Raw genomic sequence first — 24,949 nt, forward strand, 5'->3', positions numbered from 1 at the left:
CCCCCCCCAAAATCTTAGCAATTGACATTAATCCGGTTTCTTTAGTGTCTCGCAGAGTAATATTGACGTCGTCTCTATCAATAAATCCGGAGAGTGGCTGGCGTTCGGTTCTTCGAAGTACGGGCAGTTGCTTGTCTGGGAATGGCAATCGGAGTCATACATTTTAAAGCAACAAGGCCACTTAGACTCGATGAATGCGCTCGTGTACTCCCCTGACGGCCAAAGAATTGTAACCGCTGCCGACGATGGCAAGGTGAAAGTCTGGGACGTCAAATCGGGCTTCTGCCTTGTCACGTTTACAGAGCACTCAAGCGGAGTTACCGCTTGCCAGTTCTCGAAGAAAGGAAACGTTTTGTTTACATCGTCATTGGATGGCTCTGTGAGAGCATGGGATCTCATTCGTTATAGAAATTTCCGAACGTTCACTGCGCCGTCCCGGCTCTCATTTTCCTGTCTTGCAGTCGATCCTAGTGGAGAGGTTATTTGCGCAGGGTCCCCGGACTCGTTCGATATTCATGTATGGTCTGTGCAAACTGGGCAGCTCCTTGATCAGCTCTCCGGCCATGAAGGTCCCGTGTCGGCCTTAGCATTCGCCGCAGATGGAAATCATTTGGTAAGCGGGAGCTGGGATCGAACGGTCCGCGTCTGGAGCATCTTCGGACGTACTCAAACAAGCGAACCTCTCCAGCTTACCTCTGATATCCTGAGTGTTGCATTTCGCCCAGATGGAAAGCAGATCGCAGCGTCCTCGCTCGATGGCCAACTAACCTTTTGGTCAGTCGCCGACGCCGTGCAAGAAGCCGGTATTGATGGCCGCCGTGATATTTCCGGGGGACGCAAGATCACAGATCGCACTACTGCCGCCAACGCTGCGGGGACAAAATCCTTCCACTGCATCACGTACAGCGCCGATGGTTCGTGCATCCTTGCGGCCGGAAACAGTAAATATATCTGCCTCTATGACGTGGTGACAGGCTCTTTGGTAAAAAAGTACACCGTGTCTGTGAACACTTCCCTAGACGGCACTCTCGAGTTCCTGAACAGCCGCGACATGACGGAAGCTGGGGCTCGTGGTCTCATAGATGAGACCGGAGAAGCATCAGACCGCGAGGAGCGCATCGATCGGTCTCTTCCCGGCGCAAAACGTGGCGATGCCGGCTCTCGGACAACGCGGCCTGAGGTACGTGTCAGCTCCGTGGATTTCTCCTCTACGGGCCTCTCGTTCTGCGCAGCCTCCACAGAAGGGCTCCTTATTTACAGCCTGGATACGGATTTTGTGTTCGACCCATTTGATCTTGATATTGACATTACACCCGCTACTATTCTCGCTACGGTCGAAGGAGCAAAGAAGGCTGCTGCAACCGGTGAAACGAACAATGACGACACGTTCTTAAAGGCGCTGGTGATGGCTTTCCGCCTTAACGAGTCCAAGCTCGTCCGCGCCGTCCACGAAGCTATTCCTGCATCAGATATTGCGCATGTTGTTCGCTCCGTACCAACTGTGTATCTTCCTCGTCTTCTTCGATTTGTTGCACATTCATGCGACGAAACACCCCACCTCGAATTTAACCTTTTGTGGATCGAGGCTCTGTTGAGTAATCACGGCAGATATTTCAAGGATAACGCAGGCACACTCGCTCCCGAACTCCGCGCCGTTCAGCGCGCTCTTGACGAAATCAACGAGAATCTGAAACGTCTTTCGGAGCAAAACCGCTACACTCTCGACTACCTACTCGCAAAACCCGTGCTTGCCGAGAAAAAGGCACCCACTTTCCCGAGGGCAATTGACAGTGGTGATGTGGTGACGACAGAAACCGGTGATGAGCATATGAGTGAAGCCGGCGACGATGCGGAAGGTGAATGGCTGGGTTTCGAATGATTGTATGTCGGCCAAGCTGTATTTCATCTCTTTTCTCTTTACCTACTTTCGTGATCTCCGTATCCTAGCTTCTGTTTCCCGCTCGGCATTTGGCATTCGTCCTCTCTCAAACTTTGCATATGCGTCTGGCGTTTTCTTGATGATCGTGATGCTATATACCTTGGAAGATGGCTGGGACCACCAAAAGTTCTCGAACCCTTTTTGTGTACATAGACGGTGCAATCCTCCGGCCCACGAATCGAGTTTCTCTCGCTGTAAGTAGTCTCGTTTAACGACGAATAGGTTTTTTGTATGCGATTCCTAAGTTCCTTGGTCCGGTACGGGTCTCGAACTGAATACGTCTCTACAAGTCCTGGGCAGGCGAATGATGAGCCCTCCAGGGGAAGTCCGAGATCAGACGAATCGGAGGCGAAGAACTTGCTGCGGCCACTTTTCCTGACGCATTCACCATCTCACCCAGGTCTATCATCAGCACCGATTGGGAGCCTTGGGATGTATAGTATTGTAGGGTTCGTGTCTCTCCCTTGGTTTTCGGACGAATGCCTTCACCACCAACCGCCTAGAGATCGAAGAGCAACTTTTATACGAAGAAGACGCTCGCAAAATATCTTTTCCAACTTACACATTATCGTATCTCAGTGAACTTAGACTTTTTTTTCACTGGCCGGTAACTGGTAACTTTCTGATAAAGCCCATCTAGGCATTTCTAGGCTTATCCCTTCTTCTCGACAGGCTACAGCCCGGTTGCTCCCCACCAATGACTTTCCTTTGAGGTATATATCCACTGAGAGTGCTTCTTTATGGGAAAGAATGTGCCAAATTGAGAGATATCTTGACTCACGCTAAGCCTTTTTCTCTTCCTTGGAGTGAAGCAGTGAATAACACCCACACGATCAAAGAGAATTGGCGCAAATTCATATATTATATACACGTGATGCCCAAACAAGTATTCTAAACCCCTGATTTCTCTTCTTTCTATTCTCTTACTATGTTTCCCTTCCTTACTTCCTTTCTGCAGTGTTGCTGTGATAGCCTCCAATATACATTGAACCTGTCATGCGTATCACAACACTATAGCAGCAGGACTACCTTCAAGAGAACTTTCCAAGACATTCAATCACAATGCCAGCAGTCATATGGATAGGATTATTTCTAATAATCCTCGGCTACGTCGTGGACAAGTATTCTAGAGACGACCAAGTGCCGACTGTGACCTTCGGTCGTCTTGTTCCCGACTTTATCAACCGGCTTATGTTCTTCCTGAGAGGACCTTCCCTGATCTACTATGGCTACAAGAAAGTATGCCATCGTCAAACCGTTCGTCAAGTCAAAAGACCGTACTAACGTAGTGAGTCCAGTACAAGGATACCCCCTTTCGAATTCTCAAGATCGACGCGGATTTGATTGTCCTGCCTGCCAGATATCTTCCTGAGATCCGCCACATCTCTCACAAGAAGCTCAGTCTCGTGGATGCGCAGTTTGATGTGAGTTCTATTAGAATGTCTGATAATTTCTAGGCTAATCGTTCCACAGAGTGTTTGCGGCGAATACACCAATATCCTGATCGATAGCAACCTGCCCGCACATACCGTTGCCAAAAAGCTGACTCCTGCTTTGAGTGAGTCTCGTCGTTCAGAAACAATGTTGCCTTTCTAACAAAGTATTAGACCGAATTGTTCCAAGGGTAATTGACGAGCTTGATCATGCCTTTCGGGTCGAAGTTCCCGAATGCCGTGGTACTGCCAATTCCTCAAATCCTGGTTTGCACAGATGCTAACCCTATAGCCAGATCGCTGGGTCTGTGTAAACTTATACACCATGATTCTGAGGATCATCATTCGCTCCACATCCCGCATAATCGTTGGCGACATCCTTTGCCGCAGCGAGGAATGGCTCAGGCTCGTGACCGAGTACACTCACAGTCTAGGCATTGCGATCCTTGTCCTTCGCCCTCTCCCCCGTTTCGTCCGTCCCCTAGCTGCAAGGCTCCTCCCTGCTATCCGCTACCTCGCGAAGATGCTTGAGTTCGTAAAGAGGGATGTCTTCGTGCCTATGATCCTTGAACGTCGTGAAAAGCAAGCCAATGACCCAAATTACAAGAAGCCCGATGACTTCATGCAGTGGATGATGGATACCGCAACCAGCGAACGCGACAATAAGCCAGAGAACATTGCACAGGGGCTTATGGTTATCATGGCTCTCGCTGTTGTTCACACTTCCACTATGCTCATTACCCAGGGTGTTTACGATCTCATGATCCGCCCTGAGTACCTAGGCCCACTGCGTCATGAGATCCTCGGCACCCTCAAGTACGGATGGGCGAACGCAACTCAAGCTCACTTCGCAGCTCAGCGCCGTCTAGATAGTTTCCTTCGTGAGTCTCAGCGTTTCCATCCTACCAGTGAAAGTAAGTCTCTCCCTTCCCTTCCCTTCCACAACCACGCCGCAACCCTAACATACATCCGTAACCTATAGTCAACGTCCAACGCATCGCCAAAGAAAGAATAACCTTCTCAGACGGCTTCACAATCCCCAAAGGCACACACATCTGCTTCCCCTCCGGCCCCCTCTCGCACGACCCATCCATCATCCCGACGCCTGAAATCTTCGACGGCTTCCGGTGGTGCAAGGACCCCGACGCGAAGCACAGTAGCCTCGTCAGCATGGGCGAATCGAATCTCCACTTTGGATACGGACGCCAGGCGTGCCCTGGTCGCCACTTTGCGGCTAACACCTCCAAGGCGATTCTGAGTCGGCTGCTGATTGAGTATAATTTGAAGTTTGAGGAGGGGAGCGAGGGGGTCAGGCCGCACGATATTCGTAGTGGGGAGCAGATTTGGCCGAATTTCTTTACTAAGGTGCTTATTCGGAGGACTGGGCTTACTGTCTGATCTCTTGAGGGGTTTTAGGGATTAGGATGTCATTGGCATACTGGTGTTCTTTGAAGAAATCGAAATGGGAGAATGTACACTTGGGGAGGTTCGGGAAGTCAGTTGGATTAACCTGATGGAAGCAGGTAGGAGAGATTTAAGGCAGAGACGGAAGTGTTAATGAAGTGGGACGGGAAATTGTCATATTCTGGTGGATGAAAAGGGTACTCTCGGTGCCAACTAGATCTTTGAGTCACATTAGGATCAGTATACTGAAATGATATACCCATCGACTCTCGTACTCCGCCATACTCGTCACCACTGCCATATGTGTACAGCTTCCCCCCTCGTACCATCCATGGACTTAGAGGATAGCAACCGCATTCGGCGGACTCGCCACACCCCCAGGAACCTATGCAAGCTCAGCACCCCGTCACCAATAAAAGAGAAGGAATGGAAGAGGGAACACACCTTAAGCGGCACACTCGACAAGAAAAACGTCCACCTCCCGCGCGCCCTACATCGAGCAGCCAACTCCTCCAGGTCAAAATACTCCCCAATTGGCATCCCCCACCCACTCAAGCACCACTGATGCAGCGTATCCTCATGAGGAACACCTTCCCTCACCAGCGGCGCCGGCTCAAAACTCGGACTATCACTGGCGATGGCCGCGAACTGGTTCTCCCACAGCCAGCGCAGGGTCTTCTCGCCGTTCTCAACGCCCGCGAAGTCCGGTGTTGGGCGGGCCGCGAGAGCGCGCTCTTCGTCGGCCGAAATGCGGTTGTAGGCTTCTGTGAAGCCGGTGCGGACGAAGAGGATGTCGCCCGGGCGGGGGGTGGTGTTTGTTTCGGTGAGGATTTGGAGAAGCGAGCGTAGTGGGATCGAGCTTGTTTTGAAGGGGGTTATGGGGATGGTGTTCTTTGTTGCCCAGGTTGCGTAGTCGATTAGGAGGCCGCGGCCGACTATGCCACCGTTGTTGGACCATGCTAGAGTGTATTAGTCTGAGCCCTGCTTCTAGTGAAACACGTTGAGGGTGGGATAGTTACCATCAATCCCAAGAACTCTTGATTCCTTCAACTCATCCAGTGAATGCCCATTAAAGTAGCACCCGTGAGTCTGATTCCCTATCATATACAAATTCATCAGCCTCCTCTTATCATCCCACGCATCAGATGCAGACGCAGATACTAACCATAATGCCGAAACCCATCCCACTGCGTACTCGTCTGCGTATTAAACGTCAAGATATCATCATTCACAATCCTTGGCGCCTTATTCACGAGCTCCTGCTTGAAGGGCTTTCTCCCAAAACTGGGATGACCGAGGCGATTCAACGGCAGGTCCAGCGAGATTCGGACGCCCTCGCGGATTTCCTCCTGCGCTGTTTGCCGAACGAGCTCTGGGGTGAGTAGGTTAAGCATGCCGAGCTCGTTCCCGGGGCCGAAGAGGCCCCATGTGTTTCCTTTGGGCCCGGAAGGGTCCAGGGTGAGGTTTACGAAGGAAGGTCGTGAGGGGGCCATTTTTGTGACTTGGTTGGTATGGCTTAGGAAGGTTTATGAGGCACGGGGGTTTAAAGGTTTGGGAAGTCGATGGACGAGAGAATAAGATATCTTGTAACGCGGATTTGGGTCGGTTCTCCTGCCGACGGATATTTTTCCATTGGAGGAGAAAGTATACAGCTCCTCGGAATTGAGCCGGTGATGGAATTGCGGGGAAAAGGTGGGGTTTGATGAGCCTTGGATTGGAAGAATTGTTTCGCCCAACCGTTCCTCCTACTACGGTAAAAAGTAACACAGGGCTACCCTATATAAGTCCAGGACATCGTCAAATGAGTCCCCTTAGCCCAAACAGTCTTTCATTTAGGCCCTCAATTGAGGCAGAACAGGGATCACACGTTTCTGGCCGTGGCGGCGCCCCTTCCACGGCTGCCTCCCCGACCACGATATCCATATCCTCGGTCGCCGCCACGGGCATTTCCTCTGCCACGTCCGCCGCGCGAGTCAAGCACCCTAGGTGGCGGAACTTGCGAATAGTTCTTGGGCCGGAAGTTGGGATTGTTTTGGACAATGCCGGAATCGGGATCGGTGTCCACAGAAACATAACCACCCCGCCCGCGACCACCTCGCCCTCTACCACCACGAGCTGAGCCATTCTCATCGGTGCGTTGGCCCCTGATACCGTTGGTTTGTGGACGGGAGGGCAAGGTTGTAGTGCCATTTCGGACAGCTTGTCCACGCCCACCCCTCCCAGACACTGCACCACGATATGACCCTCTGAGTGGCGGCGGTGTGGACGCTTCTTTCAGCTGTCCCTGACCATCCGGACCCAAAGGCGCACCGTATCCCGCTACAGTCAAGGGAGATGGCTGACTTTGTTGCTTTTGGCTGACTGCAGCTCTTGTGCTCGCAGTGAGCTGTCTGTATGAGACGTTGAGGACTGACGATGCCAGCACCGTTTGCCCGCGGAATGGAGAGCATCGGTCTCCTAGGGTTGTGCCGCTCATAAAAGCGACATCGAATACCACATCGAGTAAGATAGCTCTTGGCGTCCGGGTAAGCCCAACCACGGTTCCCCGTGTGGCAATAGGCACCTTTCCGGAGTCTTGAGCGTACACAACACGGTCGCCGAGCTTGAAGGACTGGTTACCAAGTCTCTGCTCGACATCGGACGGCCGGAGAAGGGCACTGCGTGGGACACCCCGGATCGCCTTGGGCTCCATAGCCGGCTGGGTCTGCAAAAGCCGGTCGGCGTCTTGTTCGATGAGTTTGACCACATTGGAGTCAAGTTGCTCTGCCTCTAGAGGAACCCTCTCAAAGTTCTTCGCTTCAATTTCCTTCAGCCAAGCCTTTATCTCGCTGATCTTCGCGAGAGCAATCTCTGCTGGGTAGAAATCGGTAGGCGAGTATCTATCATTCTGAGGATTGCGTTGAATTCCCGCAATAAATTCAGGGAACTTGATCATGTACTGCTGCACCAGGGCAACTGCTTTTGCACTGAACTCCCAGCCAGAATCTCCGCGGCGAGAATAGCCAAGGACCTTCTGTTTCCTAGCCTCAAATTTGAGGTTAAGGCCTAGATTGACGCGTGAGCCTTCAACGTCCACGGAAAAGGAAGAGGTAATTTTGGCGAGAACCAAAGGGTTCAAACGCAAGTTCCGTGCAATCGCGAAAGACGGCATATACGGGGACAGCGCCTCGGCGTTTCTGGCACGTTCCCTTCCGAATTCAGGCTCCCGACCCTTGATAGACGCGATGAGCCCGTTGACCTTGCTGTCGTCATGGCCACTAATATACACTGGTCTTCCGTAATTGAAATCACCTAGAAAGAAGGCCCGTGACCCTTCCGGGAACTCTTTTTCTATCGCGAGAGCTTCGCGTTCGATGAAGCGCTCATCAGGGTTAATAACTTCATCAACGACAAGTTGCAGTGCATAATCTGTCTCCTGTCCGGGGATCTCCGCAAACTCTTTGACGGTAGCTCCTTCGTCGGTCTTGATGAGGCCTTTCAGAAGCTGAACATGCACCATAGCCTCGACAGGACCGATGATCATACCAAACCTCCGGCTATAGATGCCTTCGATTTTATCAGCCTTCTTCTTCCACTGCTCGATCTGAACGTCCGTGTGGGGTGTTGCGAGAACATGGTCTTCTCCTTCGGGAAGAGTGTAATCAAATAGCTCATCAGAAACACGGACAACAAGGGCTTCCTGTAGGAACGGATAACCAACGAATACTCGCTGTCCCAGCTTCTTCTTTGCCAACTCCGTGCTCGACCTACTCCCAGGATCAAGAATCGTAACTACCATACTTTCATTACGGCTCTCTTGCTGAAAAACGCAAACACCATGGAAGCCCAGTTGACCGACATGGGGCAATGTCTTCAAGCTGGGAAAACCGGCGAGAGCTGATGCACCGAGGTGCACCCCTTCGACTAACCCGACGTACGGTTCTAGGCCGTCCATCGTGGGCAGGTCGAAGACGTTTTGGACACAATGGCAGTTAGGAAGATCCGGGAATACTCCAGGATAAGACGAAGGGTACATGTACTGCGTGTCCGGCGAGTAGGTGAACTTTAGGCTAACCCCAAACCCGTTGCGCGCCTTCTCTTCCGGTGTCAAGAGGTGCTCTCTTGTGGCAAGCGCATCTAGAAGTCGCCGTTCATCGATGAACGGAATCTTAACGACCGCTTCCCAGTCCATCTTCTTCCCATTCATATCTAATTCGAAGTCACGAGGGTAGAAGTCAATGATAGGAGAATCCGGCGAAGTCATCAGGTCGTGATACGCGGTCGGCACGGTCTTCTTGCTTCGGTCGGGAAGCACTCCCATTAGCTGTTCATAAGGCCGGAAAGGCCGTCCAAGCCTAAAATTCATGTCTGCTTTTAGGCCCTTCTTAACATCTGGGCTGCAGTTAGAAAGGCAAGAAATTGCGCGTCCAGAGGAACCAGCCAACTTTACCTGATATCATTGGGGCGTAATGTGAGTTGAAAAACCATGGCCAGGAGGCAATTCCCCTGTAATAGTAGAAAAGAACCCATTGAAGGCCCTGGACGTAATTCTCTGTCAGTTTCCTCATTTCCTCCTGGTTGTCCAGGCCCCATCCAAATTTACCCAGATAGTATTTGTTTTTCCAATCTTGGAACTTTTCTTCATATTTCTTCTGGGCCGCTGCCTGGGCCTCTTCGGCGGTCAGCTCTTGAACTTTCGCGTTCTCATACTTGCGGATGATTCGCTGAACTGCCATAGACGCCTCTTCGTCTTGCTCCTCCTCGCTGTCATCATCTTCACTCGGAGGGAATTGAACTCGAATGAATCGGTCTCCCTCGTCGTTTGCGACGGTAGACCACGGCAACCGAAGGTCACCGGCGAGCTGCTCCACGAATTTGCGGTCCCTAGCCGGGAGGCTGGATGGAAAGTCAAGAGGCTTTGAGTCCGCCGCCTTTCCAGGTCGGTTCAGGACAAACTTCTTGACTGCTTTCAAAATCTTTTTCTGGTCCTGCGTCATCGTGAAACTCTTTGGTTTCCCATTTGCCTCAGTACCATCTTCCGCACTGTTTTGCTTTGCACGCATCCACGCCGCATCCGAGTACTCAGTCTCGAAGAATCGGTACTCGACGTGGCTCAATCCGTCTAGGAGTATACCGAGCCGTTCCAAGTTGATCACACCCTCCTCATTGATATATCCACCCATCTTTGGCAAAGCCTCCTTATAGACTTTGAACATCAATGACAAAGCGCCTTCGTTGATATGGAGGTTCGGTAAGTTCGGCAAGAAGTCGTTGCCGACGAAAAAAGCCATCAGAATGAAGTCGTCGATAACGCGTTCGAATTCATACGGGAAATTCAAAATGTCCTCTTGCTCCAGCTCCTGAAACTCCAGTTCCAAATACTCTCGAACCATGCACAGATGTAGAAGGTAAAAATTCTGGTGTTCTAGCTCCTTGGGCTTTTTCTGCACCTGACGGCCAAACGTCACCTCTTCACGGAGGAGGGAGAAGTGGGGATCGTGGCTCAGCAGACCCAGCATAATCAAATCGGCATCGAGACCATACAAACAATGGCGAACGTTGGAATTGTACCCCGGTTGCGCTTTCGCGTGCCGGATATATTCCATGATCTTGTGTTCACCCTCACCTGGTACTTCATGCCCTGAAAGTACGATTTCCACTCCCTGCCAATCTTTATCCTCGGAGATTTTCTTGCTGATAAAATATTTCAATTGTTCGGTAAGTTTGGCCATAAATTCCGTTCCTGGAGTGATGCAGTTGCTGTCAAAAGGATCTTCCTTCGGCATTTCAATCCCTTGAGCAATTGCTTTCTCCCTAGCCATTTCAGCGTCTAAAGCGGTCCGAAATCGCCTCGCGCGCTGCTGATTCATTTTGGCGCGTGGTGCGACACCGTCCACCGCCATGAAAAAGAGCTTCTTCGGTTTGATCTTGCCATACAAATGCTCGATATAGTTAAATATGGCGATGAACATTTTGTCTTCGGTCAATCGGAAGGTAGGAGAGTCGCTGTCCTTGTGTGTACAGTTATGGATAATGCCGTTCATGTCGAGATAGAGGTTGTCGAACTCCGGTATCCGGTTCTCCGCGATCAGCATAGAGATCGCGGGATACCGCTCGCTCAGCCAGCGGAAAAACTTGGGAACACCCATGATGATGCACGAGAGATTAGGAAGGAAAGATGGTCATAAAAGCATAAACAACAAGTGAGAACCCTGGGAGGTATCGTGATCGTCGTCGTCGTTGTCGTCGTCCAAAGGAGATACCGAGCTTCGAGGCGAACTGTTCGAAGGGACCGTTAACCAAGGGAAAATAGCCCTTAATACTCAGGGAGTGTAAGACAATTATACAAAAATAAAAAGAGAATGTTCTTCCAAGCTGCATCAAATATGAGAAGAGCAAAGAAAATGAGGAATGAACTTGACACTGGAAGAGAGCTCTTGGATGTGATTTCACTCAAGGTGGCTGAGAGTCGGAGACCGCCTTCGGTTCTTCAGAGCGGAGGCCTGATTGGGAATAGCGTCGCCAAGCTTCTTTATGTCCGAGTTAGGTTTAGTGTGAGCGTCGCCCATTTACGCGCTCCAGCGAGACTTTGTCGCGTTTCTGCAAAAGAACCTCCCCATCCGCAACCGTAAAGCTCTCTCCGCTGATCGTGGGTAACGGCGACGTCTCCATCTCTTTCCCATTGTTTATTTACATACAACAACTCTTCTACTCTCCTTGATAAGCTGCACGCTAAACGCCATGGAGCCTTACGACGATGGTGCGGTCTTCATTCTCAATCGCTTCCTCGCGGCGAGCCGTCTGACTTTCTTTCTCGTACAGGTTTTATCGAGGAGCAGGAAGAGCAGGAGGAGGAACGGACCGAGGAGAAGATCATCAACGAAGGTAACTTGGCGTCAAACTTCATCAATTGCTTCAGAACCAAGTCTAACATATGTTGCACTAGAGTACAAGACGTGGAAGAAGAACGCTCCCTTCCTTTACGATATGATTCTCAGCACGGCGTTAGAGTGGCCGACCCTGACAACACAATGGCTGCCTGACAAGCAAGAGTATGCGATACCTCTGTTATTGCAGAAACTGACAGATTTTCTAACATTTCCTCTCAGAGTCCCAGACAAGCCGTACTCCACACATCGCCTGCTTCTCGGTACTCACACCTCTAGCGACGCCCAGAACTACCTTCAAATCGCTCAAATCCAACTACCCAATCCTAATGCTCCTAATCCTGATGATTTTGATGAGGAACGTGGAGAGATCGGCGGATATGGTGGCAGCTCCAAAAAAGCTCCCATGGAAATCAAGTTCAACATCGTGCAGAAGATCGACCACAAGGGCGAGGTAAACAAAGCCCGATACCAACCACAGAACCCCAACATAATTGCCACCATGTGCACAGACGGAAGAGTCATGATTTGGGATCGCTCGAAACACCCCAGTCTCCCGACAGGAGCAGTTAACCCCCAGATGGAACTTCTTGGACATACACGGGAAGGCTTCGGCCTCAGCTGGAGTCCTCATACCGTTGGTCACCTTGCTACAGGCAGCGAGGACAAGACTGTGCGTCTCTGGTAAGGCATACTGATTTCAACCTTTATTGTGAACGAATTGCTAACCCTGGCAGGGATCTCACAACCTACACAAAAGGCAACAAAGCCCTCAAGCCCGTCCGGACCTATACCCACCACTCGTCTATTGTCAATGATGTTCAGCATCATCCCCTCCACTCATCCCTTATTGGAACTGTGTCCGATGATATCACCCTACAAATCCTTGATACTCGGGTAGCGGAGACTACTCGTGCCGCAGCATCAGCCGAAGGCCAACACCGTGATGCTATCAATGCCGTCGCTTTTAATCCTGCTGCCGAGACCGTTCTAGCTACGGGTTCCGCGGATAAAACTATCGGTCTCTGGGACCTACGTAACCTGAAGACCAAACTACACACACTCGAAAATCACACCGACTCCGTTACTTCAATCTCATGGCACCCATTCGAAGAGGCTGTGCTAGCCAGCGCAAGTTACGACCGCAAGATAATGTTCTGGGACTTGAGCCGAGCTGGCGAGGAACAGACCCCTGAAGATGCTCAGGACGGACCACCCGAGCTGTAAGTGAACCCTTATCAACTTCGGTTTTCGGGCTTCGAGTCTCTAACGCTGACATGGCGAATAGTCTGTTCATGCACGGTGGCCACACGAACCGTATCTCCGACTTTAGTTGGAACCTCAACGACCCCTGGGTACTTTGCTCCGCGGCAGAGGACAATCTTCTCCAGGTATGGAAGGTTGCCGATGCAATCGTTGGTAAGGATATGGAAGATGTGCCCACTGAGGAGTTGGAACCTTGATTTAGCGTCCTTCGAAACCTCTTTCTAGTTCAGCCTTGCAGGAATATCTAATTCTGGAAAGATGGATGTCTCTTGGCCTTGCATTGTACGTTTCGTGCCTGTTTACTCTCCACTGTGGCTTCCCGCCGCAGCATAAATACCTCTCAAATGGCGTCTCTGTGGCGAAATCAATCCTTCCGACACGAATTTTCCAGCAATCCCCCTTGAAGAACTTCAAATGAGAGCGCCCACCAGTGTATATTCGGATGACATGAAGTTGTTTACTCCTCGTAAAGCAACATAGAGGCCTTGCCCTCAATTTTTGGATTCACGCAAATCACCCGCTTATTCTCTTTCAGCCTCCAGTAAGCTTCCCCACCAACTGGCTGTTCCATTCACGAGGCCCTGCAGCATGCAAATGTCATTGTTCCACGGGGTGTTGGATTAAATGTAATGAGCGGTCTGGTCGCAGGCGGTGGGGGAAGCACCAATGCAAATCCCATGACTCCACGGCGGCGGGCGCTCGGAGTGGTCCCTCAAATCCAGACTCCGAGAAGAATCGCCGCCTTCATACTCGGGGTAGTCGTGCTTTTTCCCCTTCTCCCGTCAGATGCGAAAAATCTCCGACAACCCCAAAATGACTCAATACATGACCTAGTTCCTCCCAGCCGATTTCCCTCCAAGTCGCTTACCGATCAATTCAATCCCTAGCAGTCTTTAACTCCCCCTTCTGCGCATCCAACGCCCCGCATCCCAGTGTTCTCCGCCATCAGAGTAAGAGTCTGCCATGGGTTCCGGATCGCCTCCCCCGACAGGGCCCAAGCCCAAGTCTGTGATACCTTCTCATATCTTAAACGGCGGATCTCCTCTTCATACGTCCGTTGCCTCCCGAGACGCTCGTGAGCGAGAGAGCGTTCAAACCTCAATCCGCTCATCATTTGCTCCTCGAATCCCCGCAGAGTTCGACCTACCCGAACCAGACTCGCAATCGGCCGATCATGCCAGCAGCTACGACAGCCCTCGCCGAAGCTCTGCATTATCAAGGTATTCTTCCCTTCTCTTCATTTTGCACATTCAACTAACTATCAACCAATGCAGACCTTCGTTGAATGATCCAGCCCGTGATCCAAGAGATGAAGCTGGCGCCCTTACCCCGCCCACAAACGCTAGCCGTCCAGATAGCCCGTATACCTTGTATCCGCCAATCGATTTTGATGGACTCAGCTGGCCCTGTAAGTCCTTACATTCAATCTGTTGTGAGCTTCGTCGGCTAATGCCAAACTCGTGATTAGGCCCCGGAACTCGAGCGCGATTAGAGTCGACACCGGACGAGAACGAGGAGCGCATCAAGAAACTTTCGGGGGCCGTAAGGACAATTCTCGAATGCATTGGAGAGGATCCGGAGAGGGAGGGCCTTCGAGGAACGCCAGAGCGGTATGCAAAGGCGATGCTTTACTTCACCAAGGGCTACGAGGAGAATGTCAGAGATCTCGTTAATGGCGCCGTCTTTCACGAGGACCACGATGAACTCGTCATAGTTAAGGATATCGATGTCTTCTCGTTGTGTGAGCATCACATGGTACCGTTCACAGGAAAGGTAAATTCCACTCCGAATACCCAGTCTTACCCGCTTTCTAAGGAAATCTCTCTACAGATGCATATTGGATACATCCCGGATCGCCGTGTCCTCGGCCTTTCTAAACTCGCCCGTCTCGCAGAAATGTTCTCGCGACGACTGCAAGTACAAGAGCGCCTAACCAAACAGGTTGCCCTCGCAATTTCCGAAGTCCTGAAGCCCAGAGGAGTCGGTGTGGTTATGGAATCCTCGCATCTCTGCATGGTGATGCGCGGCGTCCAAAAGACCAGCAGCACCACAACAACCAGCTGTATGCTTGGGTGTATGCGCTCCAGCGCAAAGACCCGAGAGGAGTTCCTAACGCTCCTAAACAGAAAATAGTCCAGCGGCATATACACATCTAACTCTTTTATAACACCTTACCTCATTTTAACATTGGATGGTTGTCATCGTTTCTGGAGTTTTGGCGGTTACCTCTCAACAGGTTGTTCATTGGGGCTACGAGGTGTTGGCGTTCTTCCTTTTTTTTTCACGAAAGCAGTCTCTCAGGCACCTTTATTGCATGTTCTCCTACTGTTTACTTCTCTTTTTCACATATATTTCTTGCATGGATTCACCTGCTGATGTCAGCAATGGCAAAAAGCATGATATTATCATACAGGTATCTTGATTCCAGACAATATCTATCGCCAAGCTGTCGAACCGAAGTCAATGGGGAGGGGGGTATCGAAAGCTCCCATTCTTTGCCCACCACTTGGTTGAAGTCGTCAATTCCTGGATTTGACTAAACAGTCGCGCGTGCCATGGTTGATTCAACAACATCATCCTGGCTTGGACGTGTTTTATACGGATATACGGGTGCAAATACAACTTGGATATACAAGTGTTGTTCCAAATAACACGGATTCAACAGCTATTTCTGATTAATTTTAGAGTCTGTATATTCCTGGATCTTGTTTTTCAGGTTAAATATATACTAAACTAGTGATAGCTGATCTGTTACTCACATACTCGTTTACTTGGTGCCTTACTCTTTCTAGCAGGGGGGGAAGGCCGAATAGATTATTGTCAGTAGTGAATGGAGGCCCTTTTCTTCACTCTCAAGAGATGGATCCAGCAATACCCTTTTGAGGCATTTTCCCTCCTGCACAGGATAGTCTCTTCTCTGTTACTCCCTCTTTGGCTTTATTCTCTTTTCTGTCTACTCATCCCAAATAATCTCTTACTCGTGCCTGCATTGGATATGCTGCTTGACCTATACTTTCTCTTTTACATCTCATCCAACTCCTTGTAACCCTTTGGTCCTATCGCCCTTTCAATTTCTTCCGATATTCGCCCTCGCCCTTCCATTTAAATGGCACCTCGCAACCCCCGCGAGATAGATGTTGCCCGTTCTCTGGTCCACATGTCTCACAATCCAAACGAGGACCAGAATCAGAATATTCCTGTCAATGCTCATGCCAGACCTCCGCGGGAGGATCCCACCGGGGGGCCCATGGAACCGCAAGTGATAAAGGGAGAATACATTGACAACAATGATATTGGTGGGCCTGTTCATACATACTATCCGCCGACTGTGCAAACCACCCCAGCGCCAATGCAACATTGGGCTACCGTGAACAGTGACATCAACAGAGAGCAAAACTTGCAAGGTTATCTTATTCGGCAGCAGATCTTGGCCGGTGTTCCTCCGGAGAACATCATTCATATGAATACTCGCCCTCAGGGAGCCACAAATGTACATAGAACGGGAACACCGACGTTGCTCCAGATCACCAACCATGGTGTGGCTGTTCCTCATATCCCTGCCGCGACTTTCAATCCGACGCCTGAAATGTACGGGCCCAACTACGGCTTTGCCGGGCCATTCTCGGACTTGCCATATGGAGGGCCATACAATCAAGTTCCAGTTTTCGAACACCACGCCATACAACCACCTTCAATCCCTCCCAGCCTTGCTCACGGTGCCGGCAGATACGCCGTTGGTACGAGCCAACCTCTAAACTACACTGAACACCCGGCCACTGCGCTCCAGAACCCCGGTGGATACGCTGGGTATGCACACAATCTCTGTGAATTTTCTGGGAACCCCACAAGCAACGTCCATTCGAACGGTGTGGACTACAAGTATGATCCAGACGGGCCGTGGATAAAACCTGAGCTTGATGCAGACCAGGCTCAGCAGCAGCTTCTAGGCTACCCAGCGCAGGCTTTCGGCACAAGATCAGTTGGAAATGCTCATGGACAACACGATGTCAAGACTGAGCAACAGGGATTTGAGGCCGTGAATGCTGTGACTCCCATAGCTATGGCTTATACTACACCAGACCCCGGTGAGCTCGAGATAATACGCAGGAAACTCCCCCAGCAGCCCACCCCGCGTCTCGCATCTATCAAGCAAGAGCCAGATGTTGGTGTCGTTGCCACGCGTCATGATTTCAGCATTCTTCTTGCCCTCCTTGACCGTCCAGAAATTACTCTGCAAATAACCGGATACCTTCGTGTTCACGACCTTATGAGCTTCCAGGCACTGTCAAGGTCATTTCGTGCATTCGTCATCAAATACCTCCCATGGATAATCAAGCGCCAGACCCAGCGCAGGTTGCGCACAGCTTCCTACATTTTCCCCTGGCGCTGCTATCAGAAACTATGGTTTACTCGCCCGGCAACCCGCTCCGAACTCCCACGAGGCATTATCTTTTGTCCTAATGACTTTTTCATTGCTAACTCTGCTTCATTTCGCTGGTTGAGAATGATCCAACACCGCCAGATCACTGTCCATTCCATTTTAGTCGCTTTTCAATACGCCGGTCACGGCATTCCCTACCGTTTCAAGCCGGCCATCCTGAAAATTTGGTTTCTAATGGACATTCCTGATGTGGCACGCCGCGAGTGGACACTCCGAAACCAAAATCTCTGGCGGGACCTGGACCTTTTCATGGCCATTTTCTTCATCATCCGTCTTGACATGTGGGTCAAGATCCAACGGGGCAATCGTACCGGCGGCGAGAGACGCCTAATCATGGCTCAGCGAAGTCTCACCTTCTGTTTGGAAGTGTTGATGCGACACGCCCTCAGGAATGATATGGAAATCCTTCGTGCTTTTGTTCGCTGGCGCTACACGCCTCTTCCTGAGCAGATGAACGAAGAGCACATCTTCGGTGTGCCAATTTCTGAAGTCGGTTCCCTGCAGTATGAAGGCTACGGTACGGGTCGTGAAGAAAATAAGAAGCTGCGCCGCCCCGATGAGCTTATTCTCCGCGAGGCTCAGAGAAGACAGCTTAATTTTCAAGAGATGTATCGGCGTATCTTTATTCATGCCCAGTCAGAGCTTTATACCACATGCGAACGCCATAATAGTCCCTGGGATGAAGAGATGAAGATCTTGCTTCAGGGTAGGAGTCGTGATGTCTTGTCTGCTCTGAGGTTGGATTAGCCGGTTCTTCAATTGGGTTCTTGCTACTGCTCGTTGTTGGTTAGAAGACGACGATACGAGTGGCCACTTTGAAGATGAGAATCTCTGGTCACTCATCAAGTGTGTTGACTCGGATTATGCGCCGCAACGACTGGTGTGGGATCGTGTGATCTCAGCAGTAGTCGAGATATACAATTCTGATACCTGATACCGAGTGAGAAGGTTGGCAGGGTGGCTAGCTTGGGAATTCGAAAGGTAGGAAGACAGGACTGACGATTTATGTGAGGACACACCTCTCATAAGGGCCTTACATTGGGGTATGGTTTGATAGCATGGAGTGTGTCGATGGAGCCCGAGAAAGGTAGCATATTTTGTGAATGTGCTATCTACAAGAGTTATCGCACTTCAAGGGTATATTCGCAATTTACCAAACCTGTTACACCAACACTACTTGGACTTAATGGTCCCGTCTCGAATTCTAATGCTATCTTATCAGACTGTGTTATATTGTCAACCAAGGCTGGGGGTGGTCGGGGGAAACAATGAGGGGCCTTAATATATGTATCGGCGTTGCGGCTGGTTCAAGGCACGAAGGTACTTCTAGTAATTCATCATTGTAAACTAAAAGCAGCTCATGGAGATATTTCGTTGTCCAACAGCTCTTCCATGCTCAAGTCAACGGCTGTCCCTGTTCCACTTGCTAACTAACCAGAGTCCCACTGTCAAAGATGGAACACGGACTCTGCTTCCGGGGCTTCAAGACCTCTCTGGAAGGCCAGCACGATCCTACAGGACCAAAAACAGAAGTGGGCAGTGGGCAAAAAACATACAACAGCTGGGATTCGCATGTGGTCACCCACCATACTACTAACCAGCCGGCGTGTGGCTTAAGTACGGCTGAGCGGACGGGAAGCCCTGTTTTCCACACCCTGTGGTCGTATGTACCAGGTGAATAGAAAGAGATATTCATATAGGATGTTGTAGTTGACTAGGATAATTGCGTGGCGAGGCCACCAAGATTGCTGATGAACTCATCGTGTTTTATAATTTTTTCACAGTGTAGATCTTGACATACCTCCAAGGGCATTGACGTATGTCCCGCTCTTCATGCATTGGCGCAATGTGTGGAGCCCCTTTGACCGATGTATGTGCAGTAAAAACACAGTCACAATATCAGATCCAACATCCCGTGATATAGGGGACCCCGAAGCAAGACCTGCTGAATCTGCAGGAATCAGGAGATTTCCCGGGTGGAGTACACATGTACTGCAACCTCGACACGCTTTAAAGCGTTGCAATGCGTGTCATAGCATATTTGCCGGCAGGGATTAGTGTTGCGTTGCAGTGTGTCAGGGTCTATAGAGTCAATAGCACCCTTAGAGGAGTTAAGACAGCTATTGGATATTCACAATAGATATTAACCTAGGCACTTCACAATCTTACTTGCTTGTGTTCCATTCACCCTAATAAATGGTGAAGCTGACTATTAATACCTGGAAAATAACTGTTGGTGTTTTCTGATCTTAGCTCCTCTTACTTCTCAAGCATCCTTTTACAATTGTTGTGTTGGTTAGATTTATGAAAATTCACTTCCTTCATTCACATTCTATAGTATTAAGAATGGGAAATATATTTTACTTTGCTACTTTGTGGGTAGAATTCATGAGAAAAACTGTTGGGGAGCCTGCTTTGTTGGTTGATTTGTTAGTAGCTTGATAGAATCCAAGCAACTTGTTCAAGCCAAGAAAAATTTTGTGGTGTTAAGTCACTTGCTCAGTGAAGTTTGCCATGGCTCCGAAACATACATAGACCTTCCCATCCGCCCTCTTCCTCTTATTCTTGCAATTTCAGTCCATCAACAACCAGGCAAGCACACATATCTCTCTCTCTATCTTCCACCAGATCAAATTAAGCTTCCTTGGGTGGTTGCAAAGCCAAAATCAGCCAATCAAATTTCAAGAATAAGGTGAGACGACGAACTGTACCGACAAGTGAGTTTTACCCTGACCCCAGACGGGCCCACGCGAACATATCCGAGAGGAATTGCTCATTAAGGTTTGTTTCCCCCCAGCAGATGGTCGATAGCTGGTCTATCGAGAATGAGCATCATGAATCCTCACGCATTCTATTTGCCAACCCCCCCTGCATCTCCTCGAAAGAGGAGGATGATCCTTCGTTCATCAGAGGAGACCAAGGGACCGCTTCCCATCGAAGATTATCTTGTCCGGTCTGACCCATACCGGACCACAACCCCCGAATTCCCCTGACCTTACCCGCTGACAACCGCCCCAGTCGATCTCTCGATCGTTGACCGAGTGAATGAATCAAGGGTCAGATTCCGATGGCCCTCTAGGAAGATGGGTTCCCCACTAACAGCTATTACCGGAGATTCTGTGTTGAAGATGTTTCGAAGCCAGGATATCCACTTGGGCATCACCCACAAACAATGCTTCGCCTGGTATTTTCCAATTTCTCCTCTGTCCCCCAAGGCTGGGCCCAACCAAAGACAGTATTGCACGCATTCTCTTCCAGAATGGCGTTGTTGGCCTTGAGATTGAGATTGTTTTCTTCGACAAATGCTTCAGACCATCCCTGTTTAGCATTACAACAAATGACCCTGTGGTGAGGGCATACAATACCGCAAGAAGGGATATTCTTGCTCTTGTAAAAGCAAGACTTGGTCAGGAATTGTCCATCCTGTCCCTGTTCCAGATGGGCCTTGTCAAACAAAAGACCATACCCACGATCGTAGTCTTTGTGAATCCTTTTACAAGGCATGACCGGGCAGATCTTGCTTTACAAATCCGACTTTGTCTGCCACATGATGACCCAGCATCGCTTAATATGGAGGTAGAATTCATTCCGGGTCGCGTAACTGACTTCAACCCTGGCAGTGAGGCGAGCAATTCCCCACCTGCAAATGCAATTTCCTTCGCCAATACAATGCGGACAGATGGTATTCCAACAGCAGGAACGTCTATTACAGTGTTTCCAGAGCGTGGGGGTGGGTCCCTTAGACCATTCGTGACGTTGGATCTCGCCAACAAGCAGTATAGAGGAGCACTTACTTGTTATCATGTTGTGCATCCTCCATATGTGGCCAGTGCTGAGAAACTGGAGATTGTAAATCGGTATGGGAGCCCCCCATTCTTGTCGCATCCTACTGAGTGCGATATTTCTTTCTACGCACCCCGGGATGCTGAAGCGACTGTTCAGGACCTACGTAACATTCTTCACGACGCCAGCGAAGAGATAAAAGGTGCCCAGGAGGAAAAGGAGGGGAGAGAAATCTCGCTGGCGCGCGTGGCGCGCGTTCCAAAGGGAGTAACCGACATTATTCGAAACCTTACCACCGAAATAATCCCAGAACTTGAAGCCAGACTAGAGGTGGCCTCAAAGATGCCCATGAAACTGGGTCGAACTCTTGCCTCATCCGGTCAGACACTGTCGGACAATAAACTATCAGATTGGGCGCTTATAGACCGAGGGCCCAAAGCACTCGGCAACTCTGCAACGTACACACGAAATATAATGCCTCACATACCCCCTATATACCAGTCATTCAACCCGGCTAACGACCTAGGGCTGATTGAGCCTCGCAAGGAGGGGTGAAGTTCTTGACGAGTTTGGGTCTCTTGCAAAAAATGAGTGGTATTGCAAGTCTGGCAGGACAACTGGGCTTACTGCCGGAATTTGTAATGGCGAAAGCACGTACTGTAACTGGGCGGCTGCTAGCAGAGACCGCTTCAGCAAGGATGGCAGGCAGCGTGTCCGCATTGAAGATGGGGTTACAGAAGAATGGGTGATAACAACAGAGGAGATTGGCCCTGGGGGGAAGATGCAGGGGACATTTGTCGAGGATGGTGACTCGGGCTCTGGAATCATCGATCGACGCGGCCGTATTTGTCGCATTGTATACGGGGGAAGCCACGGCTCTTTGTGGCCGCAGAGAAGATCAAGCATCAGGGCTCGGCAGATCGATGGATGATATAAAACGATGGATCGAAGAGAAAGTGCCGGGATCGGCTCTTGGCCTTCCTGAGTAATTCCCGCTAATTTGTTTCTTCTGTTCTCCTTCTGTCTCTCTCAATTTACCCTCGTACCTAAAGCGAGAGGGCACAAGGTCGGAGGCCTGCGAGGAAGTGGGACTATATAATTCGAAGCTGGCCCGAATAAGTTCACCGCAGTCAGAAATCCCAACGGTGCCTCCAGGATTACTGATTATAGAAATACTCAAACTATCCGTGAGGACGGAGACCCCTCAGACTCAATCACCTCCACAGCCGATTCACTGGTCGAAATGGGGCGCCGCCACACCCCTGGTGTCAACTGACGGATCCTGTCCGCTCGGCGACAGAACTACGGACGATGATGCATAAAACGCCCGTCCTGGTCGTCGGCTCTTGTCCCGCGGGACTAATCGCAGCTTTGCAGCTGGCCACCAATGCATCCGATCATACTCGTGGAGCGCAATCGAGAAACAACACGATGGCCGAAAATATACCTCGCAAATTGTCGGACCCTTGAGCTTCTCCGTCACCTCGGAGTGGCTGAGGGTCTACGCGACGTCGGTGCGCGAACCCTAGAGGATTCAACACGTGGCAAGCCTCGACTGATCTTGACAGGTCTCCCTGGTCAATACTACTTCGATGTGCTTTTCATTACCGGTCTGGGTGAGTGCCAAGTCGTGGCTAAATGGGTAAGATCCTTGCCTCCCTCCAGCAGTTCTATCATGGCGAGGCCTGTGAAGGCTTCCGCATACCCATCGCAATCTCGCAGGATTTGGCCTCTCAGATTTTTATAGTACTTAGACAAGAAACGCAGGTGATAAGTATGTTATTAGTATAGGATAATTTTTACTACTATTATCTTCGATAATTACATCCCCTACCGATGTATATCAGACAAGTATACCACCACATCTATCACTGAGAGAGCAAAGTGTCTAATTCAACTTTTCCGCAGCAACCTCAAGCAGATTATCCTGGCCTAGAGCATTCTGGGTGTATCGTGCATTGAACTTGAGGATGCTCTTGACCTTGTTGTATGACTGGACATTCAGAGGCAGAGGCTCAGTGCTGACATACCAAGCAACACCCTCACTGCAAGGAGGAGTGGTGAGAGAGCCAGAGTACTCATAAATACCATGCTGGTAAAGGTGTTCGGTGAGTTGATCGAACTCAAGAGCTCCGGTCTTGGTAAAGGTCCCGGGGGCGGCAATGTCATCGATATGGGCAAACACGGAGTCGAAGAGGGGAAGGGAGAAGCCGAATTCGGAAAGCTGGAAGACAAAGCCAACGACGGCAATGTTGCTCTCTACATGGCATTAGGTATAGTCTATTCAATTAAGGAGAGGGGTTATCTCGTACCAGAGTCCTCAAAGACAAAGTGGGCTTCCATGGGGAAGTATTCTTCGTCCACGCGATGCTCACTGGGAGTGTGGAAGTGGAACTGGGCAAGCTTGTACTGCCTGCCATTGGCAGCAAGTGATCCATTGGTCAGGACAACCTCAAGACCAGAGCCAAGGTTCTCGAACTTGACATTGTCGGCGTTCGGGACGTGGAATTTCAGGGCGCCAGGGGCGACGTAGTCAATCTCATCGGTGACAATCTCGATGGGGGACTGGTTTTTGCCCGTGGAGCAGGCGCTGTTGTCGTCGTCAAGACCATACCAGTTGAAGGGACTACCTAGATTGGTGTAGTTGTAGGGATTGACCTCGACAGTTCCATCAGCTGCACGGGGTAAGAGAGAGGTGCCCCTGATGCAGGAAGCAGAAACTGAGGTGATGAGAGGAAGGATGGTAGAGAGCTTCATTTTGAGATGGCCTTTAAAGTGCATGCAAGAACAAGGGGTGAGTTGGCTGCGGCGCTTCTTTATATGTCTGAAGGCCAAAGACAAGCGCGTAGGGGATGGGGACGGTTCACAACTCTTCTGGGTATTGCGCTCTCCATAGACTATACCTGGCTATCTCCACTTCTCGCACACATTTTCATCTCCAGGGCTTTCAGCCCGGCTTGACTGATGGTTTACCCTACTAGCCCTACTCGAAAGCGAAGCGATCCCACCCTAGAGTCCTCCCAGGAAACGATTGCGAATTGCAGCGCACTGTCTTGTAGGCTTGGGCATGATTGGTGAGCTCGAACGCTCAACATGACTCGAATGGAGGCACTCGTACTCCGGAGCAGTTCGGCCAGATTCCATCCATTCATCGACTGTAAAGAAGCGATGGGTCATGATTGCTCTATCTCGTGTGAGGAGGCCACCCAGGCTGTCTGAGGGCTGTGGACTGATCCACTTGATCGGTTCATGAGAAACAATTTCATTACCCAAGAAAGACCCGTACTTGCGGCTGGACTTGGGCCCAAAGTTATGGTCGACCGGAGGGTCATCTTGCTGATTACAATAAAACTTCCCGAGGTCAACTTTTGGATAACCTCAAATGAGTTTGATGCTGAAATCGAACCTTTCCAACAACGGTTGTATTTCCGTTTGATTGGGAAAATCTCCTGCCATCGACTGGAGATCTTTTCCCATCGGCTTGACTGCCCCAAACTACCAAGAAATCCTCCAATTGCCTTGTCGTGGTGCCGAGGCTGCTTGGCCCTAACAAGCCTTGATGACCCACGGGATCTTGCAGGAAGCCAATCTTGCATCTCATTCCATTGCTTGGCAGATTGACGATCCCTAATCGATGCAGTGGAACGAAGTCGGACCTAGGAACTCTCGAGGTACCTCAAATTGCGAAAACCTGAGATCAGGAAGGGCTGTCCATCGCCTAGCCTTCTGTTTCAGCCGGGATGCGGCATTCAAGAAAGATGCTCTCCATCCCAAGTCCAGACGTGCTGCGTCCCGTGCCGTCTGAGCGGGCTGCACG

The 24,949-nt window shown here is 50.3% G+C and overlaps 9 protein-coding genes across 9 annotated transcripts; 6 read left to right on the forward strand and 3 right to left on the reverse strand.

Annotated features, from left to right (window-relative positions):
* Window positions 1-43: 43 nt before the first annotated feature.
* On the forward strand, window positions 44-1,879 carry BJX67DRAFT_363986 (snoRNA-binding rRNA-processing protein PWP2; the record flags this gene model as incomplete). The annotated part of the gene is made up of 1 exon (XM_071030139.1): window positions 44-1,879. A coding segment is annotated over one exon (1,836 nt), but the record flags the coding sequence as incomplete, so codon positions are not given.
* A 1,396-nt stretch (window positions 1,880-3,275) lies between these two features.
* Window positions 3,276-5,050, forward strand: BJX67DRAFT_363988 (cytochrome P450). The gene is made up of 2 exons (XM_071030140.1): window positions 3,276-4,286; window positions 4,355-5,050. Exons 1-2 carry the CDS (start codon window positions 3,698-3,700, stop codon window positions 4,768-4,770), a joined length of 1,005 nt encoding a protein of 334 aa, XP_070882272.1. The 5' UTR covers window positions 3,276-3,697; the 3' UTR covers window positions 4,771-5,050.
* BJX67DRAFT_262222 (uncharacterized protein) lies at window positions 4,734-6,453 on the reverse strand. Its single transcript, XM_071026366.1, has 4 exons — window positions 5,942-6,453; window positions 5,796-5,873; window positions 5,221-5,735; window positions 4,734-5,161 (listed from the first exon to the last, which is right to left on the reverse strand). The coding sequence occupies exons 1-4, from the start codon at window positions 6,267-6,269 to the stop codon at window positions 5,114-5,116; spliced, it is 969 nt and encodes a 322-aa protein (XP_070882273.1). The 5' UTR covers window positions 6,270-6,453; the 3' UTR covers window positions 4,734-5,113.
* Window positions 6,454-10,987, reverse strand: BJX67DRAFT_262221 (chromatin-binding exonuclease XRN1). Its single transcript, XM_071026365.1, has 2 exons — window positions 9,206-10,987; window positions 6,454-9,147 (listed from the first exon to the last, which is right to left on the reverse strand). The coding sequence occupies exons 1-2, from the start codon at window positions 10,902-10,904 to the stop codon at window positions 6,638-6,640; spliced, it is 4,209 nt and encodes a 1,402-aa protein (XP_070882274.1). The 5' UTR covers window positions 10,905-10,987; the 3' UTR covers window positions 6,454-6,637.
* Window positions 10,988-11,357: 370 nt separating this feature from the next.
* BJX67DRAFT_363993 (WD repeat RBAP46/RBAP48/MSI1 family protein) lies at window positions 11,358-13,638 on the forward strand. Its single transcript, XM_071030141.1, has 6 exons — window positions 11,358-11,515; window positions 11,578-11,640; window positions 11,702-11,807; window positions 11,865-12,326; window positions 12,380-12,865; window positions 12,931-13,638. Exons 1-6 carry the CDS (start codon window positions 11,497-11,499, stop codon window positions 13,103-13,105), a joined length of 1,311 nt encoding a protein of 436 aa, XP_070882275.1. The 5' UTR covers window positions 11,358-11,496; the 3' UTR covers window positions 13,106-13,638.
* Window positions 13,600-15,162, forward strand: BJX67DRAFT_262312 (GTP cyclohydrolase I). The gene is made up of 3 exons (XM_071026367.1): window positions 13,600-14,128; window positions 14,183-14,316; window positions 14,377-15,162. Exons 1-3 carry the CDS (start codon window positions 13,872-13,874, stop codon window positions 15,039-15,041), a joined length of 1,056 nt encoding a protein of 351 aa, XP_070882276.1. The 5' UTR covers window positions 13,600-13,871; the 3' UTR covers window positions 15,042-15,162.
* Window positions 15,163-16,065: 903 nt separating this feature from the next.
* On the forward strand, window positions 16,066-18,096 carry BJX67DRAFT_384770 (uncharacterized protein; the record flags this gene model as incomplete). The annotated part of the gene is made up of 1 exon (XM_071033722.1): window positions 16,066-18,096. One exon carries the CDS (start codon window positions 16,066-16,068, stop codon window positions 18,094-18,096), a length of 2,031 nt encoding a protein of 676 aa, XP_070882277.1.
* Window positions 18,097-20,707: 2,611 nt separating this feature from the next.
* Window positions 20,708-21,811, forward strand: BJX67DRAFT_262361 (uncharacterized protein). Its single transcript, XM_071026368.1, has one exon. The coding sequence runs from the start codon at window positions 20,788-20,790 to the stop codon at window positions 21,685-21,687; it is 900 nt and encodes a 299-aa protein (XP_070882278.1). The 5' UTR covers window positions 20,708-20,787; the 3' UTR covers window positions 21,688-21,811.
* A 1,209-nt stretch (window positions 21,812-23,020) lies between these two features.
* BJX67DRAFT_374634 (carbonic anhydrase family protein) lies at window positions 23,021-23,889 on the reverse strand (the record flags this gene model as incomplete). Its single annotated transcript, XM_071031578.1, has 2 exons — window positions 23,021-23,391; window positions 23,445-23,889. The coding sequence occupies 2 exons, from the start codon at window positions 23,887-23,889 to the stop codon at window positions 23,021-23,023; spliced, it is 816 nt and encodes a 271-aa protein (XP_070882279.1).
* Between the last annotated feature and the right edge of the window lie 1,060 nt (window positions 23,890-24,949).

Source organism: Aspergillus lucknowensis (genome assembly GCF_044049455.1).
Source record: "Aspergillus lucknowensis strain CBS 449.75 chromosome Unknown BJX67scaffold_53, whole genome shotgun sequence".
In the NCBI taxonomy this organism is placed as follows: domain Eukaryota; kingdom Fungi; phylum Ascomycota; class Eurotiomycetes; order Eurotiales; family Aspergillaceae; genus Aspergillus; species Aspergillus lucknowensis.

What these genes read in the sequence shown, in the direction of transcription:
- BJX67DRAFT_363988 (XM_071030140.1), top strand. Translation starts at nt 3,698, where the DNA reads ATGATTCTGAGGATCATCATTCGCTCCACATCCCGCATAATCGTTGGC. An exon ending in TTTCCATCCTACCAGTGAAA is followed by an intron (nt 4,287 to 4,354) that starts GTAAGTCTCTCC and finishes CGTAACCTATAG; the next exon opens with TCAACGTCCAACGCATCGCC.
- BJX67DRAFT_262222 (XM_071026366.1), bottom strand. Translation starts at nt 6,269, where the DNA reads ATGGCCCCCTCACGACCTTCCTTCGTAAACCTCACCCTGGACCCTTCC. An exon ending in GGATGGGTTTCGGCATTATG is followed by an intron (nt 5,874 to 5,941) that starts GTTAGTATCTGC and finishes TGTATATGATAG; the next exon opens with GGAATCAGACTCACGGGTGC. An exon ending in AAGAGTTCTTGGGATTGATG is followed by an intron (nt 5,736 to 5,795) that starts GTAACTATCCCA and finishes AATACACTCTAG; the next exon opens with CATGGTCCAACAACGGTGGC.
- BJX67DRAFT_262221 (XM_071026365.1), bottom strand. Translation starts at nt 10,904, where the DNA reads ATGGGTGTTCCCAAGTTTTTCCGCTGGCTGAGCGAGCGGTATCCCGCG. An exon ending in TTACGCCCCAATGATATCAG is followed by an intron (nt 9,148 to 9,205) that starts GTAAAGTTGGCT and finishes ACTGCAGCCCAG; the next exon opens with ATGTTAAGAAGGGCCTAAAA.
- BJX67DRAFT_363993 (XM_071030141.1), top strand. An exon ending in GACAAGACTGTGCGTCTCTG is followed by an intron (nt 12,327 to 12,379) that starts GTAAGGCATACT and finishes TAACCCTGGCAG; the next exon opens with GGATCTCACAACCTACACAA. An exon ending in CAGGACGGACCACCCGAGCT is followed by an intron (nt 12,866 to 12,930) that starts GTAAGTGAACCC and finishes CATGGCGAATAG; the next exon opens with TCTGTTCATGCACGGTGGCC.
- BJX67DRAFT_262312 (XM_071026367.1), top strand. Translation starts at nt 13,872, where the DNA reads ATGGGTTCCGGATCGCCTCCCCCGACAGGGCCCAAGCCCAAGTCTGTG. An exon ending in CGAAGCTCTGCATTATCAAG is followed by an intron (nt 14,129 to 14,182) that starts GTATTCTTCCCT and finishes CAACCAATGCAG; the next exon opens with ACCTTCGTTGAATGATCCAG. An exon ending in TGATGGACTCAGCTGGCCCT is followed by an intron (nt 14,317 to 14,376) that starts GTAAGTCCTTAC and finishes ACTCGTGATTAG; the next exon opens with GCCCCGGAACTCGAGCGCGA.
- BJX67DRAFT_262361 (XM_071026368.1), top strand. Translation starts at nt 20,788, where the DNA reads ATGGGCCTTGTCAAACAAAAGACCATACCCACGATCGTAGTCTTTGTG.